Source organism: Eurosta solidaginis, chromosome 3 (assembly GCF_040869045.1).
Source record: "Eurosta solidaginis isolate ZX-2024a chromosome 3, ASM4086904v1, whole genome shotgun sequence".
Classification (NCBI taxonomy): Eukaryota; Metazoa; Arthropoda; class Insecta; order Diptera; family Tephritidae; genus Eurosta; species Eurosta solidaginis.
In genome coordinates, this window is record NC_090321.1 from 114,070,269 (window position 1) to 114,094,677 (window position 24,409).

Below are 24,409 nucleotides of genomic sequence, written 5' to 3' on the forward strand. Positions count from 1 at the left end.
TATCTGTGCTGCATACCAGAATCAGAATTTTTGAGGGTGTTTTGCACTTGGCCTATAAATTAAAAGTTAAAAAATACAGACAGAGAAAAACCGCTGAAGAAAAAGACTTGGAAGTGGTCGCTAAAAAAAAATCCAAGATAGATTTAAAAATGAGACCGGGTTACTCATTGACATGCCCAAGCCCAACTACGGTAATACAAATGATAGAAACACCAGCCGTAGATTTTTTGAAAACCCCCAATTGGCTTCCGATATAACTGGTGTGAACTTCGATTTAATTTACAGACTGAAAGTAATTTTAGAAACTATTTCCAGTGGATACATTATTGACGTTAAGAAATATGATGAGTATGCCCTGGATACCGCCAAATTATATGAAAAGCATTATTCTTGGCACCTGATGACTCCTACTCTGCACAAAGTGCTCATACATGGTGCTGCAATAGTAGAAAATACACTTCTTCCAATAGGCCAGTTGTCGGAGGAGGCTTAAGAAGCTCGAAATAAGCACTTTCGAAAGTAACGCGAAGATTACGCAAGAAAATTTTCCCGCGAGCAGTGTAACCGCGACATATATAATAGACTATTATTGAGCTCTGATCCTCTCATTAGCAGTGTAAGTGTAAGTACAAGACAAAGAAGGAAACGAAAGTGTCTAAATCGCTTTCCCCGGAATCTTTAGATATGCTTTTAGACACTAAACCTGACTCCGCTTTATCAGAATCCTCGGCCAACGAGGAACTGGAGTAATGAATAACAATAGTATTTAAAATAAATTATAAATATTTAAAACTATAACAGGAAGTTAATTTTTATTAGCATTTGGAATTTCGCTACTATTTTATTGATCGCAACTGTACATAATAAGGTATTTTCTTTAATAAATATTTAAAATTTTAACAGAAAGTTGATTTTTATTACCAATTATGTCATTTAGAATAGTTCTAGCAGATAAAATAATTTTGGCCGCATAAAACCTTAAAATCTACCTAGGTGCGTTGTTGTAAACGTTATTAAAAATCATAGTGATGTAGAAAATACCAGAACTGCCGATTCTCGTACCGAGAACACTACCAACGACAATGATGTGCAACCTGCTAATCAGATGGTAGCTGTTGCAAAAAATAAAACTGACGATAAACATGTTCGCTTGTTGGCTCAAATGCTAATTCTGGACTTGTGTTGCCGCCAAAACTAAGTGGCTGTATTTGCTGCTTTTCTTTCCATCAGTCACGGAAAATAATTTAATTGACTTTGTTTCCAAACATAATTGGATACGGAAAGGGTTGCTTTCATGTCACAGACTTATTAGGAATGGTACTGCCGTGGAATCATTAAAGCGAATCACCTTTAAACTTGGTGTTCCCGAATCCTGGTTTAACAGTATGCTCAAACCTGATATTTGGCCTGCTGGTGGGGCTGTTTGCTCTTTTCGGTTCCGCCAAAAACCAGTTCTTCGGAAATCGTAACTATAGAATCTAACTTATGTAATACCTAATACCTACCTACTTAGACCTATTGAGTTAAAATCTAAATATACCCTTTATTATCAGAATGTAGGTAAGTGGCTCACTCATTCCATTTCAAGACAATCGGTCCGCGCAGGACATAATTTTTGATTTCGATGAAATTTTAATATGTTGTTCTGTGGTCAAAATAATGAAACACGTGTTTTTTGCCTCTTAAAATTTTTTTTCGGATTTATCGGCAATTGGGTTCCACAAAATGCAATCGATATTTTATTTACATATTTTTTCAACTGTCAATAACTTTGTCAAAAATTAACCGATTCTCATGATTTTTCTTTGAAATGTTCTTTATTATATGTATTTAATTAGGGAGCTTTGCTCATATTGCTTTATACAATGGTTTTTGTTAATGATATTAGAGAAAAATTGTAAAATTTACAAACGGCGATAGTTACTAGGACATGTTTCTAAATTTCACTTCTTCATCAGCTAGCTTTTCGGGAGCTGAGCATTGAACTCGAATCTCCAACATTCATATCAGTGCAAAGGCAAATGCCTTTAGCTACTGAGCCATATGAATGTCCCGTTGCTCGCTGTACAATTGGTCTCTAAGAATTGCCTTTTGATGTTGCCGAAGTACATACTGAAACGCATCACTCGATTAACTCAGTGCATCGCCGTGCAGATGTTGCCTTCGCGCTTTACTAACATGCGTAAAATGCCTACATACTACATAATCACAACGCTTTGTTCGCATGATCTGGAAGTCTCCCATCCATAGTACTCCAAGGTAGGACATAGATGTAACTATTCTAGATTGCATAGTCCAGAAGACAATTATAAACATGTAAAATAGATTTAAGTTAGGCTTAGGAAAGCCGTAATAGATAAATACATTATACATTATAAATATAGACTTATATATATCAAAATAATCTGGGCGAAAAAAGAAATTCATTTAGCCATGTCCGTCCGTCTGTCCGTCACCCCGTAAACACGATAACTTGAGTAAATTTTGAGATATCTTGATTCAATTTGGTGTGCAGGTTCCTGGGCACTCATCTCACATCGCTACTTAAAATGAACAAAATCGGACTATAACCACGCCCAATTTTTCGATACCGAAAATTTCGAAAAACCGAAAAAGTGCGATAATTCATTACCAAAGACGGATAAAGCGATGAAACTTAGTAGCTGGGTTGAATTTATAACGAAGAATAGAAGATTTGTAAAATTTTGGACAATGGGCGTGGCACCGCCCACTTTAAAAAAAGGTAATTTAAAAGTTTTACAAGCTGTAATTTGGCAGTCGTTGAAGGTATCATGATGGAATTTGGCAGGAGCGTTACTCATGTTATTATATGTGTGATAAATAAAAATTAGCAAAATCGGATGACGAACACGCCCACTAAAAAAAAAAAATTTATCAAGTCAAATTTTAACAAAAAATTTAATATCTTTACAGTATATAATTAAATTATGTCAACATTCAACTCGAGTAACGATATGGTGCAATAAAATACAAAACTAAAAGGAAATTTCAAAATGGGCGTTGCTCCGCCCTTTTTCATTTAATTTGTCTAGAATACTTTTAATGCCATAAGTCGAACAAAAATTTCCAATCCTTGTGATATTTGGTAAGGGCATAGCTTCTATGACGATAACTGTTTTCTGTGAAAATGGGCGAAATCGCTTGAAGCCACACCCAGTTTTTATACACAGTCGACCGTCTTTCCTTCCGCTCGGCCGTTAACACGATAACTTGAGCAAAAATCGATATATCTTTACTAAACTTAGTTCACGTACTTATTCAGATAACTTTATCTTGGTATTAAAAATGGGCGAAATCCGACTATGACCACGCCCACTTTTTCGATATCGAAAATTTCGAAAAATAAAAAATTGCCATAATTCTATACCAAATACGAAAAAAGGGATGAAACATGATGATTGGATTGGTTTTTTGACGCAAACTATTACTTTAGAAAAAACTTTGCAAAATGCATGATACAAAAAATGGAGGTAGTTCCATTTAGTGTGACGTTAGCCACTTGACTTTTGCAGGGACAATGACAATTTCACCAAAAACAAGCAACGAGATTGAAAAATGTTACGAATTTTTCTAATTTTGATGGATTTCATATTAACGAATACGACTATATTACTTTCATAGTTATTTCAAATAAAAAAGAAAAAAAAAATGAGCCCCATGCCTTGGAAATATTTTAATACGAATTATCAGCCTAGAAAAGAAGGTTTTTAATAAATTTTTCCAGCTCCCGAAAATTGTTTTGGTGGAAGAAACATGGATCGAAGTATGAAAAGCAAGGGAATATAGCCTTCTTAAGTGTCCGTACGTTTGCTCAGAACATTCATACATGTTTGTCAATTGCTTGCTCAAAGGAGGTCCTTATAAACCGACACCGCAATTTCTTGATAACTTGGCTACAAGTCCACATATTTTATTTTTTTATTTATTGTATAATTCAAGCGTTGCGCTTTAGGAGGAATTGTTAAACCATTTTTGGGGAGAATATTACGCTGTAGCTCTGCAGGTTAGCCACTAGTTATTGCCCGTTGTACCAGGGTCACCTTGGGGCAGCCCCGCCTATACACATTCTGTGCCCTTTTAGCATTGACATAGATGTGCAGACTTTGGAGGTACACTTTTCTCAACATGCTTGAGAAATATCCACTGTAGGGGCATGATAATAAGGCCATGCTAGAACAACGGGATTTTTCGTGTATTTATTTTTCTGTCTAGGGGTCAAGCTGCTATAAAGATATGAGTCATTAACCAATGTATGAGTCATTATCCACTATTTTTCAATGAAATTACATGTTTTACTGTATTCTCAGTCGATATATATGTACATAAATCGTGCTAAAGCATATTATTATTGTCTCAGATGATCATTGCGTTTTCATCCTAAAGGATTTTCATCTCGAAAAACCACAATTTCGCCTTAAACAGTAACGGTATGGCAACGCTTCTGGCAAAACAACATACATTATGAAACTTCAAAAATCACCAAATACGTCAAAAAATTTTGAGTGGAACTACCTTCTTTTTTGTATCATGGTAAAATGGGTGTGACACCTACACTCATGGAAAAAACATTGTAAAATCAATGAAAACGAACTTACATCAACCAAAAACGTATTTAAAAGTGATGTAAATATGCAAATTTTTTATTTAAAAAATGTGCATTATAACATTGTAAAATCAAGTAAAAACATATTTGATTAAAAAATTTTCCATTGCTGTTTTAAACACTGTACATTTTTGATTCAAAAGCTTTCATTTTTAATTTAACAATTTTAATGTTTGATTCAAGAATACTTTTTGTCAATTTAAATCACAAATGTGTTTGAAATAAGAATTTCCATATTTAATTCAAATATGATTGATATGAAATTACATACCTATATTGTTGAAATAAAAATGCGTTTTTAAGCTATTGCATAGATTTTATCGCGGGCTTGGCGACTAAATCAAAAAAAACCGTAACGGATATTTGTCAAAAAAGTTCCGAAAAGGCTCGAAAAGGTTCGAAAAGTTTCGTAAAGGTTCGGTGTTAGCAACAGGCCAAATACATAAATTGGATCACTATCTTAAACAGCGGTGGGCACCACTACATTTACACGGTTACCAAATTGAGAATGTGTTATTAAACACGAACGCGTAGCGAGCACGAAAGCAAAATCAATTATTTTTTAGTTTGATTTCAATGCTTGAACGGTGAATATGTGTCACACGCACTTTTGGTACTCTGTTTTAAGCGCGCGTGCGACACTTCCTCACAGTACGACCATCGAAATCAAACTAAAAGAGCTGTCGTTGATTTTCACGAAGTAGCCATTGTGCTATCGCTTATCGTATACATATATGGTCGCTTACAAGCCAACCTAATAAAACCGAACTGCGTTTTTTTAGCGCACGCAAACAACCGGCGTTTTTTGCTCTAACCCAAATAAGCCTGCATTGCGACAATGTAAAGCATGTGTGCAAACGTCAAATCTAAATGTCACGCAGAACAAAAATTGGAAATCGAGTTAGGTTTTCACGCAGCAAATTCAATTTGAGTTGCTCTCATACAAGTTGTATATGCATGAGACATTTTTGGCAGAAAATGACTTGCGTGCGTTTATATTAGGTTGGCTTGTTAGCAGGTGCTAAGCCCCCGCCCACCTCGGATCATAAAGTTAAAGTTAAAGTTAAAGTGAATGTTAAAGTTAAAGCGAAAGTTAAGGTTAAAAATAAAGTTAAAGTTAAAGTGAAAGTTAAAGTTAAAGTTAAATTTAAAGTTAAGGTTAAAGTTAAATTTGAAGTTAAAGTTAAAGTTAAAGTTAAAGTTAAAGCTAAAGTTAAAGTTAAAGTTAAAGTTTAAATTAAAGTTAAAGTTAAAGTTAAAGTTAAAGTCAAAGTTAAAGTTAAAATTAAAGTTAAAGTTAAGGTTAAAGTTAAAGTTAAAGTTAAAGTTAAAGAGAATGTCAAAGTTAAAGTTAAGGTTAAAGTTAAAGTTAAATTTAAAGTTAAAGTGAATGTTAAAATTAAAGTTAAAAATAAAGTAAAAGTTAAAGTTAAAGTGAATGTTAAAGTTAAAGTGAAAGTTAAAGTTAAAAATAAAGTTAACGTTAAAGTGAATGTTAAAGTTAAAGTTAAAGTGAAAGTTAAATATTAACTTCTCATTTGTTCAATAAAAGTAAAAAATTTGTTTTCATATCGGTCACCACGCTTAAAAAGGTTAACTTTAATTAATATCAAAGAAAAAAAAATGTTGCATAAATATTATAATTGCATAAGTTGATAATATGCAATAGCTTTACTGCGGCAGTCCCCGAGTGTCACACGTCCTTTTTTTTTGTTTTAATAATGAAACATTTTATTTTTTTTATTCACCACTATTCATATATTCACCTTTTTTAGGCTGTATAAACATTTTTAGGACGTTTGTTATAATATAAGCTATAGCATAAAAATTAACTAAACTGTGAAGAAAGTACAACTTAGAAATAAGAAACTAAATTATGAATAAAGTTAAACTTAGAAATAATAAACCTTTTAACACATATAGGATAGCATATATTGATGCGAAAATGAATTAATTTTAAACAATTAATAAGTTCCTTTATAATGTATTTCGGTTAAAAGCAATACAGTTTTACGGTTAAAAGTATTACATATTTTGTATAAATTCCTTAAAAAAAGTGTTGCAAAAAAACTCAAGAATTTTCGCGTTCCTGGGGATATTTTCGAAAAAGAGTTTCAAACATTTTGAAGCAGATATGTAAGCACTCAAGAAAGGATTGAAATGTATACAATGTTTTTTCAAAGTATATAAAAAATCTACTTATATTACCCTCATCTATTCCCTCGACAATTATGAAAGGCTGTATTGTCATTCCTACAGAGTAGTATATACTTATGATCTCATTAATTTTTTTTTCGTAATCGTTGATTGAAGTTAATCTCAAAACGAAGCTTTCTTGCGAGTCTGCTACTGTAGCTTTTTTTCTTAGCTTTTGGCAAGAACTTTGAAACCTTGACGAAGGACGAAGAACTCCACTTAGCAGTAATGTCAGATTGTAGTCTTGCGTATCTTTAAAGATTTAATGAAAATAGATTGATGTAGTAGTTTTCTGTTGTTGGTTTGTTAGCCTTCATTTTTATTCGCTGAACCTTTGGCAATAGAAAAGATCTGTTTGCAGGAATCGTTGTGGAGATTAGTTTCATAAAATTGTTGAAAGTTGGTAAACATTTCGCATTTCGAATACAAACAATCTTCCTTGTCAGGGTACATGATCTTAAAATCAAGTTTTATCTGTAATGCGTAAATATATTTTTAGAATCTGTGCACCAAATATGTAATGTCATTCTTACCAATTCAGGAGAACGCTAGTCAGAATACTTGGGTCACGCTTGGAGAAAATCAATGTTGGTCATTTCTTTTAGGTCATTCTGTCATTTTGTTCACAAAATATTAAAGAAAGTACGCGAAATTTACTTTTTGATCAGAATTGACAGCAAACAACAATAATGAACTCAACCAACTGCTTCTTCTTGCACATGTATGAGCATTGCCACAAATTTAACTATGAACATGTTTAAAATAAAAATGTTTACATTTGAAGCAAAGTTTTCATTTTTGATTTAAGTATGGGAAGTTGTAATTTGACTATGCGTATATTTAAAATAAAAATGTTTATATTTGAAGCAAAGTTTTCATTTTTGATTTAAGTATGGAAAGTTGTAAGCTCAAGACATTTTTAAAATAAATACGAGCATATTTAAATTGAAAATGCAGCATTTTTAAATCAAATATAAAACATTTTAAAATGCAAAATGCATTTTTATTTTAAAAATTCCATTTTTAATTTAAAGATGTTTTGCTTTGTTTTGAAAATTTTCATTTCTACAACGAGAATGACCTCGTTTAAAACGTGCATGGGAAGAATAAAAATTTTATTTTTGATCTTAAAATGCGATTTTTCCCTGAGTGTACCATATTATGTAGAAGAAAATGAAAAAGTTCAGCGGGACGAAATCAAACGCCCTTGGAATCATGTCAGGAATACTGTTGGTGGTATTACATATATAGATAAATTACCGGTACCCGACAGATGATGTTCTGGTTCACCCTGGTCCATATTTTGTCCATATCTCGAAAACGCCTTCACATATACAACTAAGCGCCACTACCTTTTAAAAACCTCATTAATACCTTTATTTGATACCCATATCGTACAAACACATTATAGAGTCACCCCTGGTCCACTTTTATGGCGATATCTCGGAAAAGCGTCCACATATAGAACTAAGGCCCACTCCCTTTTAAAGTACTCATTAACACCTTTCATTTGATACCCATTTCATACAAACATATTCCAGGGTTAGCCTAGGTTCATTATCCTACATGGTGATTTTCCCTTATTTGACAAAGGATGAAGGATAATCGTTACAAAAAACGTCACCCTTGGTCTACAATTTGGTCGATATTTCCCAAACGTATGTGATATGGGCGGCCGCCGTGGTGTGATAGTAGCGTGCTCCGCCTATCACACCGAAGGTCCTGGGTGTTTGGCAAGCACTGCGAGTGTATTTCTGCCATGAAAAGCTCTCAGTGAAAACTCATCTGCCTTGCAGATTCTGTTCGGAGTCGGCATAAAACAAGTAGGTCCCGTCCCACAAATTTGTAGGAAAAATTAATAGGAGCACTACTCAAATTGGAAGAGAAGCTCGGCCTAAGATCTCTTCGGAGGTTATCGCGCCTTACATTTATTTATTTATATGCAGCTATAAATATACTCAGATAAGCAGAGTATATTCATTTTGTTCGCATAACGGTATTCCGTAGCGGTATAAACTAATCGAGATAAATTTAGACCATATATCAAAATTATCAGGGTGAAAAAGAAATTCATTAAGCCATGTCCGTCCATCCGTCTGTCCGTAAACACGATAACTTGAGCAAATTGTTTAGGTATCTTAATAAAATTTGGTATGTAGACTCATCTCATATCGCTATTTAAAATGAGCGAAATCGGATGATAACCAACCCACTTTTTCGATATCGAAAATTTCGTAAAACGGAAAAAATTCGATAATTTGAAGACGTATGAATTGATAAAACTTGGTGGATTGGTTGACCTTATGCCGCAAAATAAAAATTTAGTAAAATTTTAGAAAATGGGCGTGACACCACCCACATTTGTTAGAAGAAAATTATAAACTGGGCATATAATGTTCGGTTTCACCGGAACTTAGACGTCCTTACTTACTTCAAGTTTTGACTTTGCTTTGACGTTTACCCAAAATAAAGATGAAATATACCTTTAGAGCGGATTGGTTATATATTTATCATAGTACATAGGTAACAACTATTTGGTAAACTGATTATAAACCGTCATATATTTACTTACTTAAAATTCTACGTAGATATGTGTGCATGCAAATATTTAATATAAATCAAAAAAATGTATGTAAAATTATTATGAACATTTGGTCTCTAAACATAAGCATCCAAATTAGAAAAACACTAAAAAGGTTTATGAAGCTGTTAATCTGTTAATCAAATCTGTATAAAATTTAATGTCCTGACTAACCGTTTTTATACTCAGCGTGCTGTGCACACATAGTATATTAACTTTGATTGGATAACGGTTGGTTGTACAGGTATAAAGGAATCGAGATAGATATAGACTTCCATATATCAAAATCATCAGTATCGAAAAAAATTTGATTGAGCCATGTCTGTCTGTCTCTCCGTTAACAAGATAACTTGAGTAAATTCAGAAACATGTCATAGTAACCATCGCCGTTTGTAAACTTTACAATTTTTCTCTAATATCAATAACAAAAACTTGAGTAAATATTGATATATCTTCACCAAGCCACGAGCTTATCTGGACCCAAAATAGATTGGTATTGGAAATGAGCGAAATCGGATCATAACCACGCCCACTTTTTATATATATAACAATAAAAAAAACACATAAAACCTGATTATTTAGTAAATAATACACCTAGAATGTTGAAATTTGACGCGTGGACTGATATTGAGACTCTGGATAAAAATTTGAAAACATTTTTTAAAATGGGCGTGGCACCGCCCACTTGTGATAAAATAAATTTTCAAATATTATTAATCATAAATCAAAAATCGTTAAACCTATCGTAACAAAATTCGGCAGAAAGGTTGCTTTTACTATTTGAATGAAAAATTAACGAAATCGGTTAAGGACCACGCCCATTTTTATACAAAAGATTTTTAAAAGAGTCATGGACGAATAAAATAATCTATATCTTTGCAAAAAAGAGCTTTGTATCAATGGTATTTCATTTCCCAAGTGGATTTATAACAACAAATAGGAAAAACTTCAAATTTAAAAAAATGGGCGTGGCACCGCCCCTTTTATGACTAAGCAATTTTCTATGTTTCGGGAGCCATAACTCGAAGAAAAATTAACGGATGTTAATAAAATTGGGTACACAAATCTTCCCTATATTAATTTTGTGCGCATAGCGGTAATCCGTAACGGAATAAATTAATCGAGATAGATATAGACTTTTATATATCAAAATTATCTGGGCGAAAAAGAAATTCATTTAGCCATACCCATCCGTCCCTCCGCCCGTCTGTCCGTAAACACGATAACTTGAGTAAATTTTGAAATATGTTGATGCAATTTGATATGTAGGTTCCTGGGGACTCATCTCAGATCGCTATTTAAAATGAACGAAATCGACTATATCTCACCACGCCCACTTTTTCGATATCGAAAATATCGAAAAACCGAAAAAGTGCCATAATTCATTACCAAAGACGGATAAAGCGATGAAACTTGGTAAGTGAGTTGACATTATGACGCAGAATAGAAAATTAGTAAAATTTTAGATAATGGGCGTGGCACCGCCCACTTTTAAAAGAAGGTAATTTAAAAGTTTTGCAAGCTGTAATTTGGCAGTCGCTGAAGATATCATGATGAAATTTGGCAGGAACGTTACTCCTGTTGCTATATGTGGGCTAAATAAAAATTAGCAAAATCGATGACGAACACGCCCACTTTTAAGAAAAATGTTTTTTAAGTCACATTTTAACAAAAAATTTAATATCTTTACAGTGTATAAGCAAATTATGTCAACATTCAACTCCAGTAATGATATAGTGCAACAAAATACAAAAATAAAAGAAAATTTCAAAATGGGCGGGGCACCGCCCTTTTTCATTTAATTTGTTTAGAATACTTTTAATGCCATAAGTCGACCAAAAAATTCACCAATTCTTGTGAAATTTGGTAGGGGCATAGATTCTATGACGATATCTGTTTTCTGTGAACATGGGCGAAATCGATTGAAGTCACGCCCAGTTTTTATACACATTCGGCTGTCTGTTTTTCCGCTCGGCCTTTAACACGATACTTGAGCAAAAATCGATATATCTTTACTAAACTTAGTTCACGTACTTATCTGAACTCACTTTATTTTGGTATAGAAAATGGCCGAAATCCGATTATGACCACGCCCAATTTTTCGATATCGAAAATTACGAAAAATTAAAAAATGCCATAATTTTATACCAAATATGAAAAAATTGATGAAACATGGTACATAATTGGATTGGTTTTTTGACGCAAAGTATAACTTTCGAAAAAACTTTGTAAAACGGATGTGACACCTACCATATTAAGTAGAAGAAAATGAAAAAGTTTTGCAGGGCGAAATCAAAAGCACTTGGATTCTTGGCAGAAATTCTGTTCGTGGTATTATATATATGTATAAATAAATTAGCGGTACCCGACAGATGATGTTCTGGTCACATTTTGGTCGATATCTCGAAAACGCCTTCACATATACAACTAAGGGCCACTCCCTTTTAAAAACCCCATTAATACTTTTAATTTGATACTCATATCGTACAAACACATTATAGAGTCACCCCTGGTCCACGTTTTGGTCGATATCTCGAAAACGCCTTCACATATACAACTAAGGGCAACTGCCTTTTAACACCCTCATTAATACCTTTAATTTGATACCCGTATCGTACAAACACATTATAGAGTCACCTCTGGTCCACCTTTATGGCGATATCTCGAAAAGGCGTCCACCTATAGAATTATGGCCCACTCCCTTTTAAATAATCATTAACGCCTTTCATTTGATACACATATCCAAACACATTCTAGAGTCACCCCTGTCCACCTTTAAGGCGATATCTCGAAAAGGCGTCCTCCTATAGAACTAACGCCCACTCCCTTTTTAAATGCTCATTAACACTTTTCATTTGATACCCATATCGTACAAACACATTCTAGGATCACCCCTGGTCCACCTTTATGGCGATATCTCGAAAAGGCGTCAAGCTATAGAACAAAGGCTCACTCCCTTTTAAAATACCCATTAACACCTTTCATTTGATACCCGTATCGTAAAAATACATTCTAGAGTCACCCCTGGTCAACCTTTATGGCCATATCTCGAAAAGGCGTCCACCTATAGAAATAAGGCCCACTCCCTTTTAAAATACTCATTAACACCTTTCATTTGATACCTAACCATATCGTACAAACACATTCTAGAGTCACCCCTGGTCCACCTTTATGGTGATGTCTGGAAAAGGCGTTCACCTATAGAACTCAAGCCCACTCCCTTTTAAGATACTCTTTAATACCATCCATTTGAGACCCATGTCATACAAAAACGTTCCAGGGTTAAAATACTCTTTAATACCATCAATTTGAGACCCATGTCATACAAAAACATTCCAGGGTTACCGTAGGTTCATTTTCCTACATGGTATTTTCCCTTATTTTGTCTCCAAAGCTCTCAGCTGAGTATGTAATGTTCGGTTACACCCGAACTTAGCCTTCCTTACTTGTTGAATATTAAACTTTTTTTCGCCATATATTGATGCAATACATATCAGCATACACGGCGATCAATGCCAAATGCTTAAAATTAATAAAAATATTACATTTATTATTGAAAACATTCATTTGTTGTTATTTTTCAGAATCACGGTGATATATACATATATGTTTGACGGAGACGTGGTTGACTGAAAATTTTTCATCTAATTTGTTTTTCGATAATTATCTATATATTAATACGCTAACAAAATTTCCATACAATCAATTGGCAGGCTGTTTCGCATACTTAGCATACGTAAAATCATATAAAAGTTATATGAATCGATTCGTATTGATCAGCCGCAGTGTATAGGCCTATTTTTGTTAACAAATATTACTCTATTTGTTTATAATTAATAGAAAATAATTTTTTTGTAAAGTCGAACAACTCATACAAATATCGTAAGTTATTTTCGTGCACAAGCGCGCCATCTTTGGGAACAATTATCTAAGTTTTCTAATGCGAATTTCAAAGACCTAAACTTTTATGCACAAGCGCGCCGTCTTTGGGAACAATTGTCTAACTTTTCTAATGTGAATTTCAAATTTTATGTACACTCGCTAAATTCGAAAGCACAAATCTTTCACCTACATACAAATATGGTTCCCCATTGTAGCCGCTTACCTATAATAGTCTCTACCAAAATCCTAAAAAATTGTTCCAAAATAATTTGTAGCGTACCAAAAAACTTAAATAGAATTAATTTTTGACCGGCCCATTTTTTGTGGCAAATTTCACTTAAACGTAAATACATAAGTCTTTATTTAACAGATTCTTTGTTTTTTATTTTAGTTGTTTTCTAAAAAACATGAAATCACAAATAATGAGTTAACTTTAGTTGAAACTAACTAATTTATTTATAACAACTAATGGCAAATTTGCCCGAAAATGTTTTTGCATTTGCAGATTTAATCCTCATTTTAGATAAAGTACGTCTTATACTGAACGAAAAAAAAAGTTACAAAAATATAACATTACATTTTTTATATTGCCTTTTATGCTAATTTATTTTAGTTCTTATTTTATTTTATTATATATTCTCTTATTTCAAATTGGTTTATTATTATTTAACTGCAACTTTACTGAATCGGAAAATTTCACGTTGTATATTAAACGAAACAAAGAAACGTCCCAAAAACGTCTTTGATTTTAGGTCAAAACGGCAACCGGCATCATAGCGTGCATAGTCAGTATATTACCCACTATCTATATATTAATACGCTAACAAAATTTCCATACAATCAATTGACAGGCTGTTTCGCATACTTAGCATACGTAAAATCATATAAAAGTTATATGAATCGATTCGTATTGATCAGCCGCAGTGCATAGGCCTATTTTTTGTTAACAAATATTAGTCTATTTGTTTATAATTAATAGAAACAGTTTTTTGTAAATTCGAACAATTCATACAAATATCGTAAGTCATTTTCGTGCACAAGCGCGCCATCTTTGAGAACAATTATCTAAGTTTTCTAATGCGAATTTCAAAGACATAAACCTTTATGCACAAGCGCGCCGTCTTTGGGAACAATTGTCTAAGTTTTCTAATGTGAATTTCAAATTTTATGTATACTCGCTAAATTCGAAAGCACAAATGTTTCACCTACATACAAACATGGTTCCCCATTGTAGCCGCTTACCTATAATAGTCTCTACCAAAATCCTAAAAAATTGTTCCAAAATAATTTGTAGCGTACTAAAAAATCTTAAGTAGAATTAATTTTTGACCGGCCCATTTTTTGTGGCAAATTTCACTTAAACGTAAATACATAAGTCTTTATTTAACAGATTCTTTGTTTTTTATTTTAGTTGTTTTCAAAAAAACATGAAATCACAAATAATGAGTTAACTTTAGTTGAAACTAACTAATTTTTTTATAACAATTAATGGCAAATTTGCCGGAAATTTTTTTTGCATTTCCAGATTTAATCCTCATTTTAGATAAAGTACGTCTTATACTGAACGAAAAAAAAAAGTTACAAAAATATAACATTAAATTTTTTATATTGCCTTTTATGCTAATTTATTTTAGTTCTTATTTTATTTTATTATATATTCTCTTATTTCAAATTGGTTTATTATTATTTAACTGCAACTTGACTGAATCGGAAAATTTCACGTTGTATATTAAACGAAACAAAAAAACGTCCCAAAACGTCTTTGATTTTAGGTCAAAACGGCAACCGGCATCATAGCGTGCATAGTCAGTATATTACCCACTATCTATATATTAATACGCTAACAAAATTTCCATACAATCAATTGACAGGCTGTTTCGCATACTTAGCATACGTAAAATCATATAAAAGTTATATGAACCGATTCGTATTGATCAGCCGCAATGCATAGGCCTATTTTTGTTAACAAATATTACTCTATTTGTTTATAATTAATAGAACAATTATCTAAGTTTTCTAATGCGAATTTCAAAGACCAAAACCTTTATGCACAAGCGCGCCGTCTTTGGGAACAATATTTATTGTTAGGCTAACTTTGTTGGATTATATATCCATTTATTAATTTTTTTATGTCGCTTAAATTTATGAAATCAATTTTATTTTAGTAAATATGTTTACGTGAATAACTTTAATGTTTATTTTTGTTTTTCTTTTCTTTCTAATTTATTCTGCTTTGTTATATCTTAGTATGGTATTTTTCACAGACGATATTTTATGGTAGATATGGTCATATATATTCATGAAATGGAATGTTTACAAATTTAATACAAATTAATTACGTACATAGATCTCAATGGGAATCCCAACATTAAATATCTGAACATTAGAATCTTCATATTTCCACAATGATCACATCAAACCCCGGAAAAAGTCTAAGTGCACTTATTGCCTTTTTATATGGAACTGTTTGTTCACTTCACTTAATTCTTTCGCAATTTAAGTACTTTATTTTTTTCTTTAATTAAACATTTTATAGTAAACTCTGATTTCTTTCTCATTACATAATTTTTTTATATTTTTATTTTATTTTTTATGAAGGTATCCTCTATTCTACTCGAAATTTTTGTTTTGTGTCACACTTACATATTATATATGTATTTATACAAAATTAAACGGGTGGCGTGAAATGGGCTAAATTCCTTTAGCAAATTTCTTCGTTTTTAACTAAAAGTTCGTATTTTTGAATTATGACACTATTGAAGTAAATGGGCGATATATGTATATGGGTTATATACGCCTACTTAGGAACCGAGCTCCCAAAACTAACTTCGGTAGCGCGCCAACGGGGAACTTCCGGGTGGTGTGGAAAACCCTATTTTTCAATTCAATTTCAAGTAATTTCACCATAATTCTATGTCAACTTCATTTGATTTTACATAATTTTTATATTTTTGTTTAAGGAGCTCCATACCAAAACGTTATAATTACACGTGAAAAGTTTGTAGAAAATTTAAGAAAATACATTCAAAAAGTACAGGGTCTTAGATCAAATTCAAAATTTTAAAGAAAAAGTTAAGTAAGTTAGACCAGTTTGCTATATTTCCAACACTTGATGCATAGACTGATTTGAAAAAAATACACGTTGGTCGAATTTCGACCACAGGCTATCCTAGTAATTATTATGTATATATATCGTAATGATTAATTATTAAATTGTGGAGCTTTTCGGCCGATTTTTTTGAAATAAAACCATCGTTTATTTTATCTTCTACGCGTTTCGACGCGATCGTTGCTCTAAGGCCAGCGGGATTGAAAGGGGTGGTGGTGTCCTAATTGCGGCTAGATGTGATTTATGTTGTAGACAAATTGATATTGGTTATAATAATAGTGACTTGGAACAAATCTGTATATGCGTTACGTTTACTTGTAATAAACAAATAATTTTTCTATTGTCCTACATTCCACCAAGTATGTATCAGAAGCATATAGATAATTTAAATCGAGTTGTCGATAATGCTAATCCGTCTGATGAAATTATATATTTAGGCGATTTTGATTTAAGTAATATATATTAGTCTAATAATTGTAATACTTTACCTTGAAATACTAAATCTGACATTGATACGCTAGTTGTTAGCACCTTATTTCCATACGGTCTAAAACAATATAACTGGAAACCAAATATGAATCGTAGGTTCCTATATCTTTTTGGATCTGATGATTTAAGCATGCTTTTAGTGCCCATTTCCAATTATAGAAAATAGTTTTCACCATAATGCTTTGGCTATAAATTTAGATTTTTATGATTTTATAAAAAACCAGCCGAATCAACATTGGAATATAATTATTTCAAGGCCGATCATGTGACGGTAAACGAGTTCTTCTTAGCTACCTATTGGACTTTTCTTAACTTCTCCGGAAACCAGGAGGCCTTCTACGAAATTTTGAGGAGGAGGCTTTTACTAGCCATTTCGAGTTTCGTACCTCTAAAACGTAAGGTCTTAATGAAAAGGCCACCCTGGTTTAATCTTAAACTAAATAATCTTAAAAATAGTAACAAAATACATAGGAAGAGCTGTAAAGAAATTTATCAACTTAACTATATAAGACTTACAAAGCAATTTCGATTGCCTTAATAAGTCTCTATTTAAGCAATATATGCTTAAACTCGTATCAAAATTAAAAGCAAATCTAGTTTCTGGTCGGTTATTAACTCCAAAAGAAAAAATAATGACTTATTTTGTTTAAAGCTGGCTTCAGGTCAAATTGGTTAAAACACAACACACAGCTCCCCGTCAGACAGAGCAGACGTGTAAATAAATGCAATTTACGCCCTGAAGACGGTTACCGGAAGAGTAGCCGAAATATATTGGTAGTAAAACTTAAGCATATTGTGTTCTACTCAATTTGACCTGAAGCCAGCTTTAAACAAAATAAGTAATTAATTAAGAGGTCGCCAAAATCACAATTTTATAAAAAAAATAATGACTTTCCAACGACCATGGAGTATGATGGCGAAGTGTCCAGTAATCCACAGGATGCCTGCAACTTCTTCGCGAAATAATTTCAAAAAGTTTATTCAAATCGTGCTCCTTTTAATTTTCCCTAGAAATTAGCGGGACGGAACCTACATGTTTTATGCCGACTTCTAACGGCATCTGTAGGGTAGTTTTTTTTTTCTACTTGAAAAAACTTGTTTCTAAATTTTTGATGTTACTTTGCCAGGGAGTTGAGCCCAGGACCTTCGGTGTGGGAAACGGAGTTCGCTACCACCACACCATTGCAGGCGATGTGAATACTTGCTTAAATTAATCTTAATTGTATGTAGAACATAGGTATATACATATACTTATACTAAATAAAAATATGATTTTTCTGTGTAGAAAAAAGCATATACGATCTGAGCCCCCAACATTCCTAAAAAAAATCGGAGACTGTGAAATTTATCCCGGAATGACTGCGAAATTCACAGCATGCGCAACAGGAAGTCCGGAACCTGAAGCAGAATGGTTTAAAAATGACCAAAAATTATTTCCAAGTGAGAAAATTACTATGGATCATGAACCAAATGGATTACTTCGACTTACCATTAAAGACGCTGATGACACAGATGTTGGACGCTACTCGTGTCATATATTTAATCCATATGGAGATGATACATGTCATGCTCATCTTATTTATGATAGTAAGTACTACACAGCTTCAAAGATAGATGAATACCATTGAAATAATATGTATTTTTAGATATTGAAGATCACAGCCGAAAACCATTATCAGAGCAATATGATGATTTAAATAAGTACAAAAGGACGGGTGTACCAACTCCGCTTAGTGAAAAACCTACAATATCACGAATGACTGATAACAGTTTACGAATGGCGTGGAAACCATCAGTGTTTGCATCAAACCGTTATCCTGTGACATATATGGTAATTAAAACTGACTAAGAAAATCATTGCAAACTAGAAATATGTATATTAACAAGTCAAGGAGTTACCCCTCTAAAAAATTTCAAGAAAATCGCAGCATAAATTTCGATGTTTTAGAATACGTCGGCCCCTGGTCCATTTCCCGCAATGACAAATTTCTCAAAGATTCCGATGGTCAAATAGGTACCGCAGTACCGAATTTCAAGCAAAACACAAAATAAATAAGATTTTTTAAAATCCATAGCATTCTCACATCCTCTTGAACATACACACATAATCGGTCCAGTCAGAAATACACGCACAGAAAAAAAAACATATAAGTATGTATACAAAAATAGCCTAACAAATTCATACAACCAATTGCTAGCGTGTCCTTGTGTCACAGCGAGGGAGCAAAGCCATTCTCTTGCTCCTTGCGCTACTATTAAATGGAAGGGAAATTGCTCGCAAAACAGAAAGTTGCTTGAAAATCTATAATAATTGACTAGTGTACCTGGCAGACTTTGTCCACTCTGAAAACTCTATACCATTCTGGTCTACTTTATCCTCAATTTCTCTTCTTATTCTTGTTCATCCATTACTCCAATTATATCCCACTATCCCCCTCACTCCAAATTTCACTCCCAGTAACACTCCACTCTCACTCCAACTCTCACTCCTACACCGACTCCATCTCACACACTTACTGCCACTCGCACTCTCGCTCCCACTCGCTCTTACTTTAGGGAAATTCTGCTTATTTGCAGCCTTCTGCGTACGTTCAAATCGCTAAACTGTTGAATAAAACACTCCAATATTCTGTATTAAAAAATGGTCTTTATTAGACTACGTTGAAAGTACTTCGCAATTAAACTTCACTTCGCAACTGATAGCGTGCTCAAATCAAACTTATTACAGATTACACCGCTTTTGCTGCTTATATATCCTGTGCCCAAATGTCTAGACGTTACTTCTGCTAGAATTTTCTACTTGGTTACCAGCTATACGCTACCAGCTATAAACTACAGGTACACGTTATGCGGACCGTGCCTATTGGACGATTTGCAGCCAGGGGATAAATTCGGCTGTATTCGAACGGAGCCTCCCGATACCGGGTCACCTCGGGAAGTATTTATGGCCTTACCACAGTAAGGGGCGCTGCGGTGGCGGACGGTTCTTTCCCCGTATATAATACTGGACCGATGAGCCCGCCTTGTCGGGCAGGTGGTCGTACGACCAAGATGAGCGACTCATTACCTGATTGTAAAAAGGACGATGTAAAGAGGAGGACTGAGTCGCAATCCAAGGACGACAAAAACGAATTAAGCGATGCGTCGGATTCGGGGAGCGAGAGTAGTACTGATTCAATGAACTCCGTGTTGGAGAAGCACACAAATGAAAACGGAGTAGAAGAGTGGAGAAGGGTACGGAGCAGAGGAAGTAAAAGAGCTCTCTCGCAGTACCGTGCACCACTAAGAATTGTACAACGCTTGGGAGCAGTGGTCGACCCAACAGAAGTGGAGATCGAGCGCTTGGAATGGGTCCATAAAGCGGTAGAAGTAGGTCAAAGGCAGTTCAAAAGGTTTGCTGCGAGAAACCCTCTGCTCTGCAACCGGTACGAGGAGGAAGAAGCGTCGCATAGCAGAATGAAGAGGCAACGTTCGGCGGAAGGCGACAAGCCTGCTTTCAAGAGGCAGGAAGGACCCAGTCCTAGAGCCACCAGGCATGGCAGTCGCAAAGACAAGACAAGTAGGCCCAAAGCTGTGAGACAGATGGGCTCCAATAGCGAGGTAGCAACCACCTCGAAAGCTGCGAGTCAGAGGGAAGTTCCAACTACGGAAGTAGGAGATAAGCCAAAGGGAGATAACGCTAAGACTCCGGCTTTCTCGGAGGCGCTAAAGGGAGTTAACACTAAGGCTCCGGCTTTCTCGGAGGTGCCAAAGGGAGATAACACTAAGACTCCTGCTTTTCCCGAGAAGATGAGTGATGTGGCAAAGCAGTCACTGACTGTGGCGCTGGTTGATCGTAGCAGTCCTTTCGGACAAATGACTACTGAAAGGTGGATATCTATGGAAAGGGAGCTTATTAGCTTAATACTTAAGATGATGCGGGAACAACCAAGTAAGCCCCTTCCAACCTTTGATTCGGGGGGATGGTATAATGGTGTGAAGATGATAGCGTGCGACAACATCGCGAGCTTCCGGTGGCTGGAGGAAGTGGTTCCAAACCTCCAAAGGCAAGGCACCAATACGCGGTTTGAGGTGGTGGATAAAGCGCAAATCCCCATGGTACAAAAAGTTAATGTATGGATATCATGCGTAATGAAGTCGGAGGATACACTGCAACTTGTGCAGAATCAGAATCCGAACATACCGACAAAGGATTGGAAGGTACTTACTGTATCTCGGCCTACCGAGGATGGTCAATTCTACATCCTCCAAATAAACAAGCAGGCGGAGGATATTTTGTACACGCAGCTTGGCAAAATGTCCTTTGGCACTGGCAAAATTTACATGCGACTCAGTAAAAGAAGTTCCGAGGATAAAAACCCTAACACGCTAGAGGTGGGCGAAGTCGAAAAGGACCTCAAAATCCTAAGGGAAAAAGACAGGTGGAGGTCCCCGGCTTCACCACGAACGTGCTAGAAAAGGACCAACCGCTAAATGGTGCTGTGACTCGCACAGAGGAACACCCGGCACAACAGTCACGATAGGCTGAAGGGGGCCTCGAATACTCTAAACCAAAAGGCCAAGTGGAGGACGACGATGTCAAGATGAAGGTTCTGGAGAGGGGCAAACAGCCCAATGGTGCTGCGAGTCCTACAGATAAACCTCCAACACAGTAAAGTGGCGTCGAACGAACTCCTCGTAAGCCTTGAGGAGGCTTCGTTTGACGTGGCGCTGATCCAGGAGCCGTGAATCTCATCGGGAGGAAAGGTTTCTGGACTTAGCGCGGAAGGACGGGTGCGAGCTGTAGTAATGGTAAGGAAACAGCTGCATTCATATATGCTGCCTAATTACACCACTGAGGATCTCGTAGCGGTGGCCGTTGAGCAAAAGAATAAGCAGGCATTTATCCTGGCGTCTTGCTACATGGCCCATGCTGCGGAGGTTCCACCGATGGAGTGCAAAAGGCTAGTACAGGAGGAAGGGCGCAAAGAGCGGTTGGTCATAGGCGCGGATGAAAATGCGCACCACAATGCGTGGGGAGGAGCAGATACGAACGAGAGAGGCGAATCTCTATTTTGTTACATCCTGCAAACGAATTTGCAGCAATGTTCTGGATATTACGTTGAGCTCCGAGCGTGATATATCAAGGTATGATTGGATGGTCCTTGATAGACCATCCTTCTCCGACCATGCGTATATCAGCTTCAACATCCCCCTAAAGAGGGTAGAGAAGGGAGGAACCTTTAGAAACCCTAGGTCAACGAACTGGACTAAACTCCAGAAACATGTAGAAACAAAACTGGGACAACCCAAAGAGGTTGCTAATGTACAGGAACTGGAGGAGTCGAATGAATTCCTAACAAGGACGCTTATGACTGCGTATAACAAAGCTTGCCCTCTAAGAAGATTCAGAGGAAAAGCAAAGCCGCCATAGTGGAGCAATGAGCTGAGTCATCTAATTGAAAAAAGTCCTAGCAAAGGGAAACATAGTCCAGGGAATAAAAAATAAAGAGGACGGGGAATGGCCACGTAATAGTGAGGAATCCCTTGAGGTGCTTCTCGATACACATTTCCCATCGGGAGACGGTTTAGAAGAGCCAGCAGACATCACTCACACTTCGATCACGGAGCTAGTAGTGCCTGGCTTGGTGGCCGATACCAAGATCGAGTGGGCAGTGAAGTTTAAATAGCCGGGCCCAGATGGTATATTCCCGGCCATGCTACAAGTCTCAAGTAGGGCGGTCGTGGAATGACTGAAGACTGAATCATGTACCGCACTCTTGGAGAACTGCTCGTGTAGCTTTTCTACCAAAGGCGGGGAATATCGGTCGCGTGTATCCCAAAGACTATAGACCCATTAGCTTAACATCATTTCTGCTCAAAACCTTTGAGAGGCTGATAGATGTGTACATAAAGTCCAACGTGTATGAAAAGCTGCTCTCCACAACACAGCATGCGTACACAAAAGGCAAGTCGGTAGACACCGCTTGGCATAGGGTGGTAATAAGCATAGAGAAATCCCTGTAATATAAGGAGTATGCTCTAGGAGTCTTCTTGGACATTTCCGGGGCTTTCAATAATGTTGCAAAATGGGCGATTATGGATGGTCTTAATTACATTAAAGTACATCCTGCCTTAATCAGATGGATCGGCTGCATATTAAATTGCAGAAAGATTACATCACAATGGGGATTGTAAGGGCCACGAAATCAGTGGACAGGGGCACGCCGCAGCTGTGGACGCTGGTCATCAACCAACTGCTCAGGCAATTCGATGAGGCATCCGAAAACTTTCGACTTACGCAGATGACGTTGCAATTGTCATAAGTGGAAAGTGCCTTCTAACGATTAGTTATTTAAAGGATCGGGCCCTTCGGGATATTCATACCTGGGCATCTAATGTCGGGTAAAAAGTCAATGCGGAGAAGACGGATATGGTCTTGTTTACAAAGAGGTACAAGGTCCCAAATTGGACCAGGCCTAAGTTAGGAGGGGTGACCTTTCAATAGAAACCTTGCACAAAATATCTAGGAATCATCCTATATAGTAGGAGGAGAGGGTCAATAAGGCCTCAACGGCACTCTATGCATGTAAAAGAATGCTGGGGTGTACGTGGGCCTATCGTGCTCTCTTACTCATTGGGGTTTTACAGCGATTGTAAGACCTATTCTATACTATGGAGTTCTTGTTTGGTGGAAAGCCACACAAAAAACAACATACCTCAAAAAATTAGAGGGGGTATGCAGACTATCGATGATTAGAATTACGGGAGCCCTGAAAACAACCCCGACGGCTGCACTGTATGCCATTCTGCACATTCGACCTGTAGACCTGGTAGCAAAGAACAAAGCATTAACGACCGCAACCAGGCTCGGTGCTTCGAGGCAGCTTGAACGCCGACCATATGGCCATAGTAGTATAATGTCATCAATCACAACACGAACAGACTACCTGATTCCCTAACTGCGCTTCGAGGGAGATCTTAAGGCCACAATAGAGGGGGACGGTTGGCGCAAGGGTGCGCAAATGGCGGACGAGGCGATACATGTGTACACCGATGGTTCCAAAGTAGTGGAAGGAGTAGATCCTACAGGCAGATCTTACAGGCTGCCGGATTACTGTAACGTCTTCCAAGCGGAAATATTAGCCGTAACCAAAGCAGTAGAAACACTGGAAGAGAATAGCTTAAGCTGCAACCGTGTTAACTTTTATATTGACAGTCAAGCAGCAATTAATGCAATAATCTCGCATAGCACAGCATCAAAATGCGTGTTAGAGTGTAAGGAGTCTCTGGAGAGAATCGCGACAGGGAGAAGCATACATCTATATTGGATGCCAGGGCATATGGGAATAGATGGGAGTGAAAAAGCGGACGAACTAGCTAAAACGGGCGCATCCCTTGAAGCTTGCTCCGTAGACGTCCCAATTAGATTGGGCGAGATTAAGCGAAGGCGAGAGGTGCACATGATCAACCAAGCGGGAAAGGCGTGGGTTCAAGCGCGGGGCTGTAAAGTGTCGAAGAGTATGTGTAGGTCTTACAACCTTAGACT

General features: G+C 36.0%; 1 protein-coding gene across 11 annotated transcripts in view; it reads left to right on the top strand.

Annotated features, from left to right (window-relative positions):
• Nucleotides 1–24,409, top strand: part of Obsc (Obscurin) — a 2,548,720-nt gene that overhangs the window by 1,844,962 nt on the left and 679,349 nt on the right. For all 11 annotated transcript variants that reach the window (XM_067772951.1, XM_067772955.1, XM_067772952.1 and 8 more), the window contains 2 exons: nt 18,167–18,468; nt 18,528–18,712. In XM_067772951.1, coding sequence (XP_067629052.1) covers nt 18,167–18,468; nt 18,528–18,712 — 487 coding nt within the window. The remainder of the gene's footprint in view (nt 1–18,166; nt 18,469–18,527; nt 18,713–24,409) is intronic.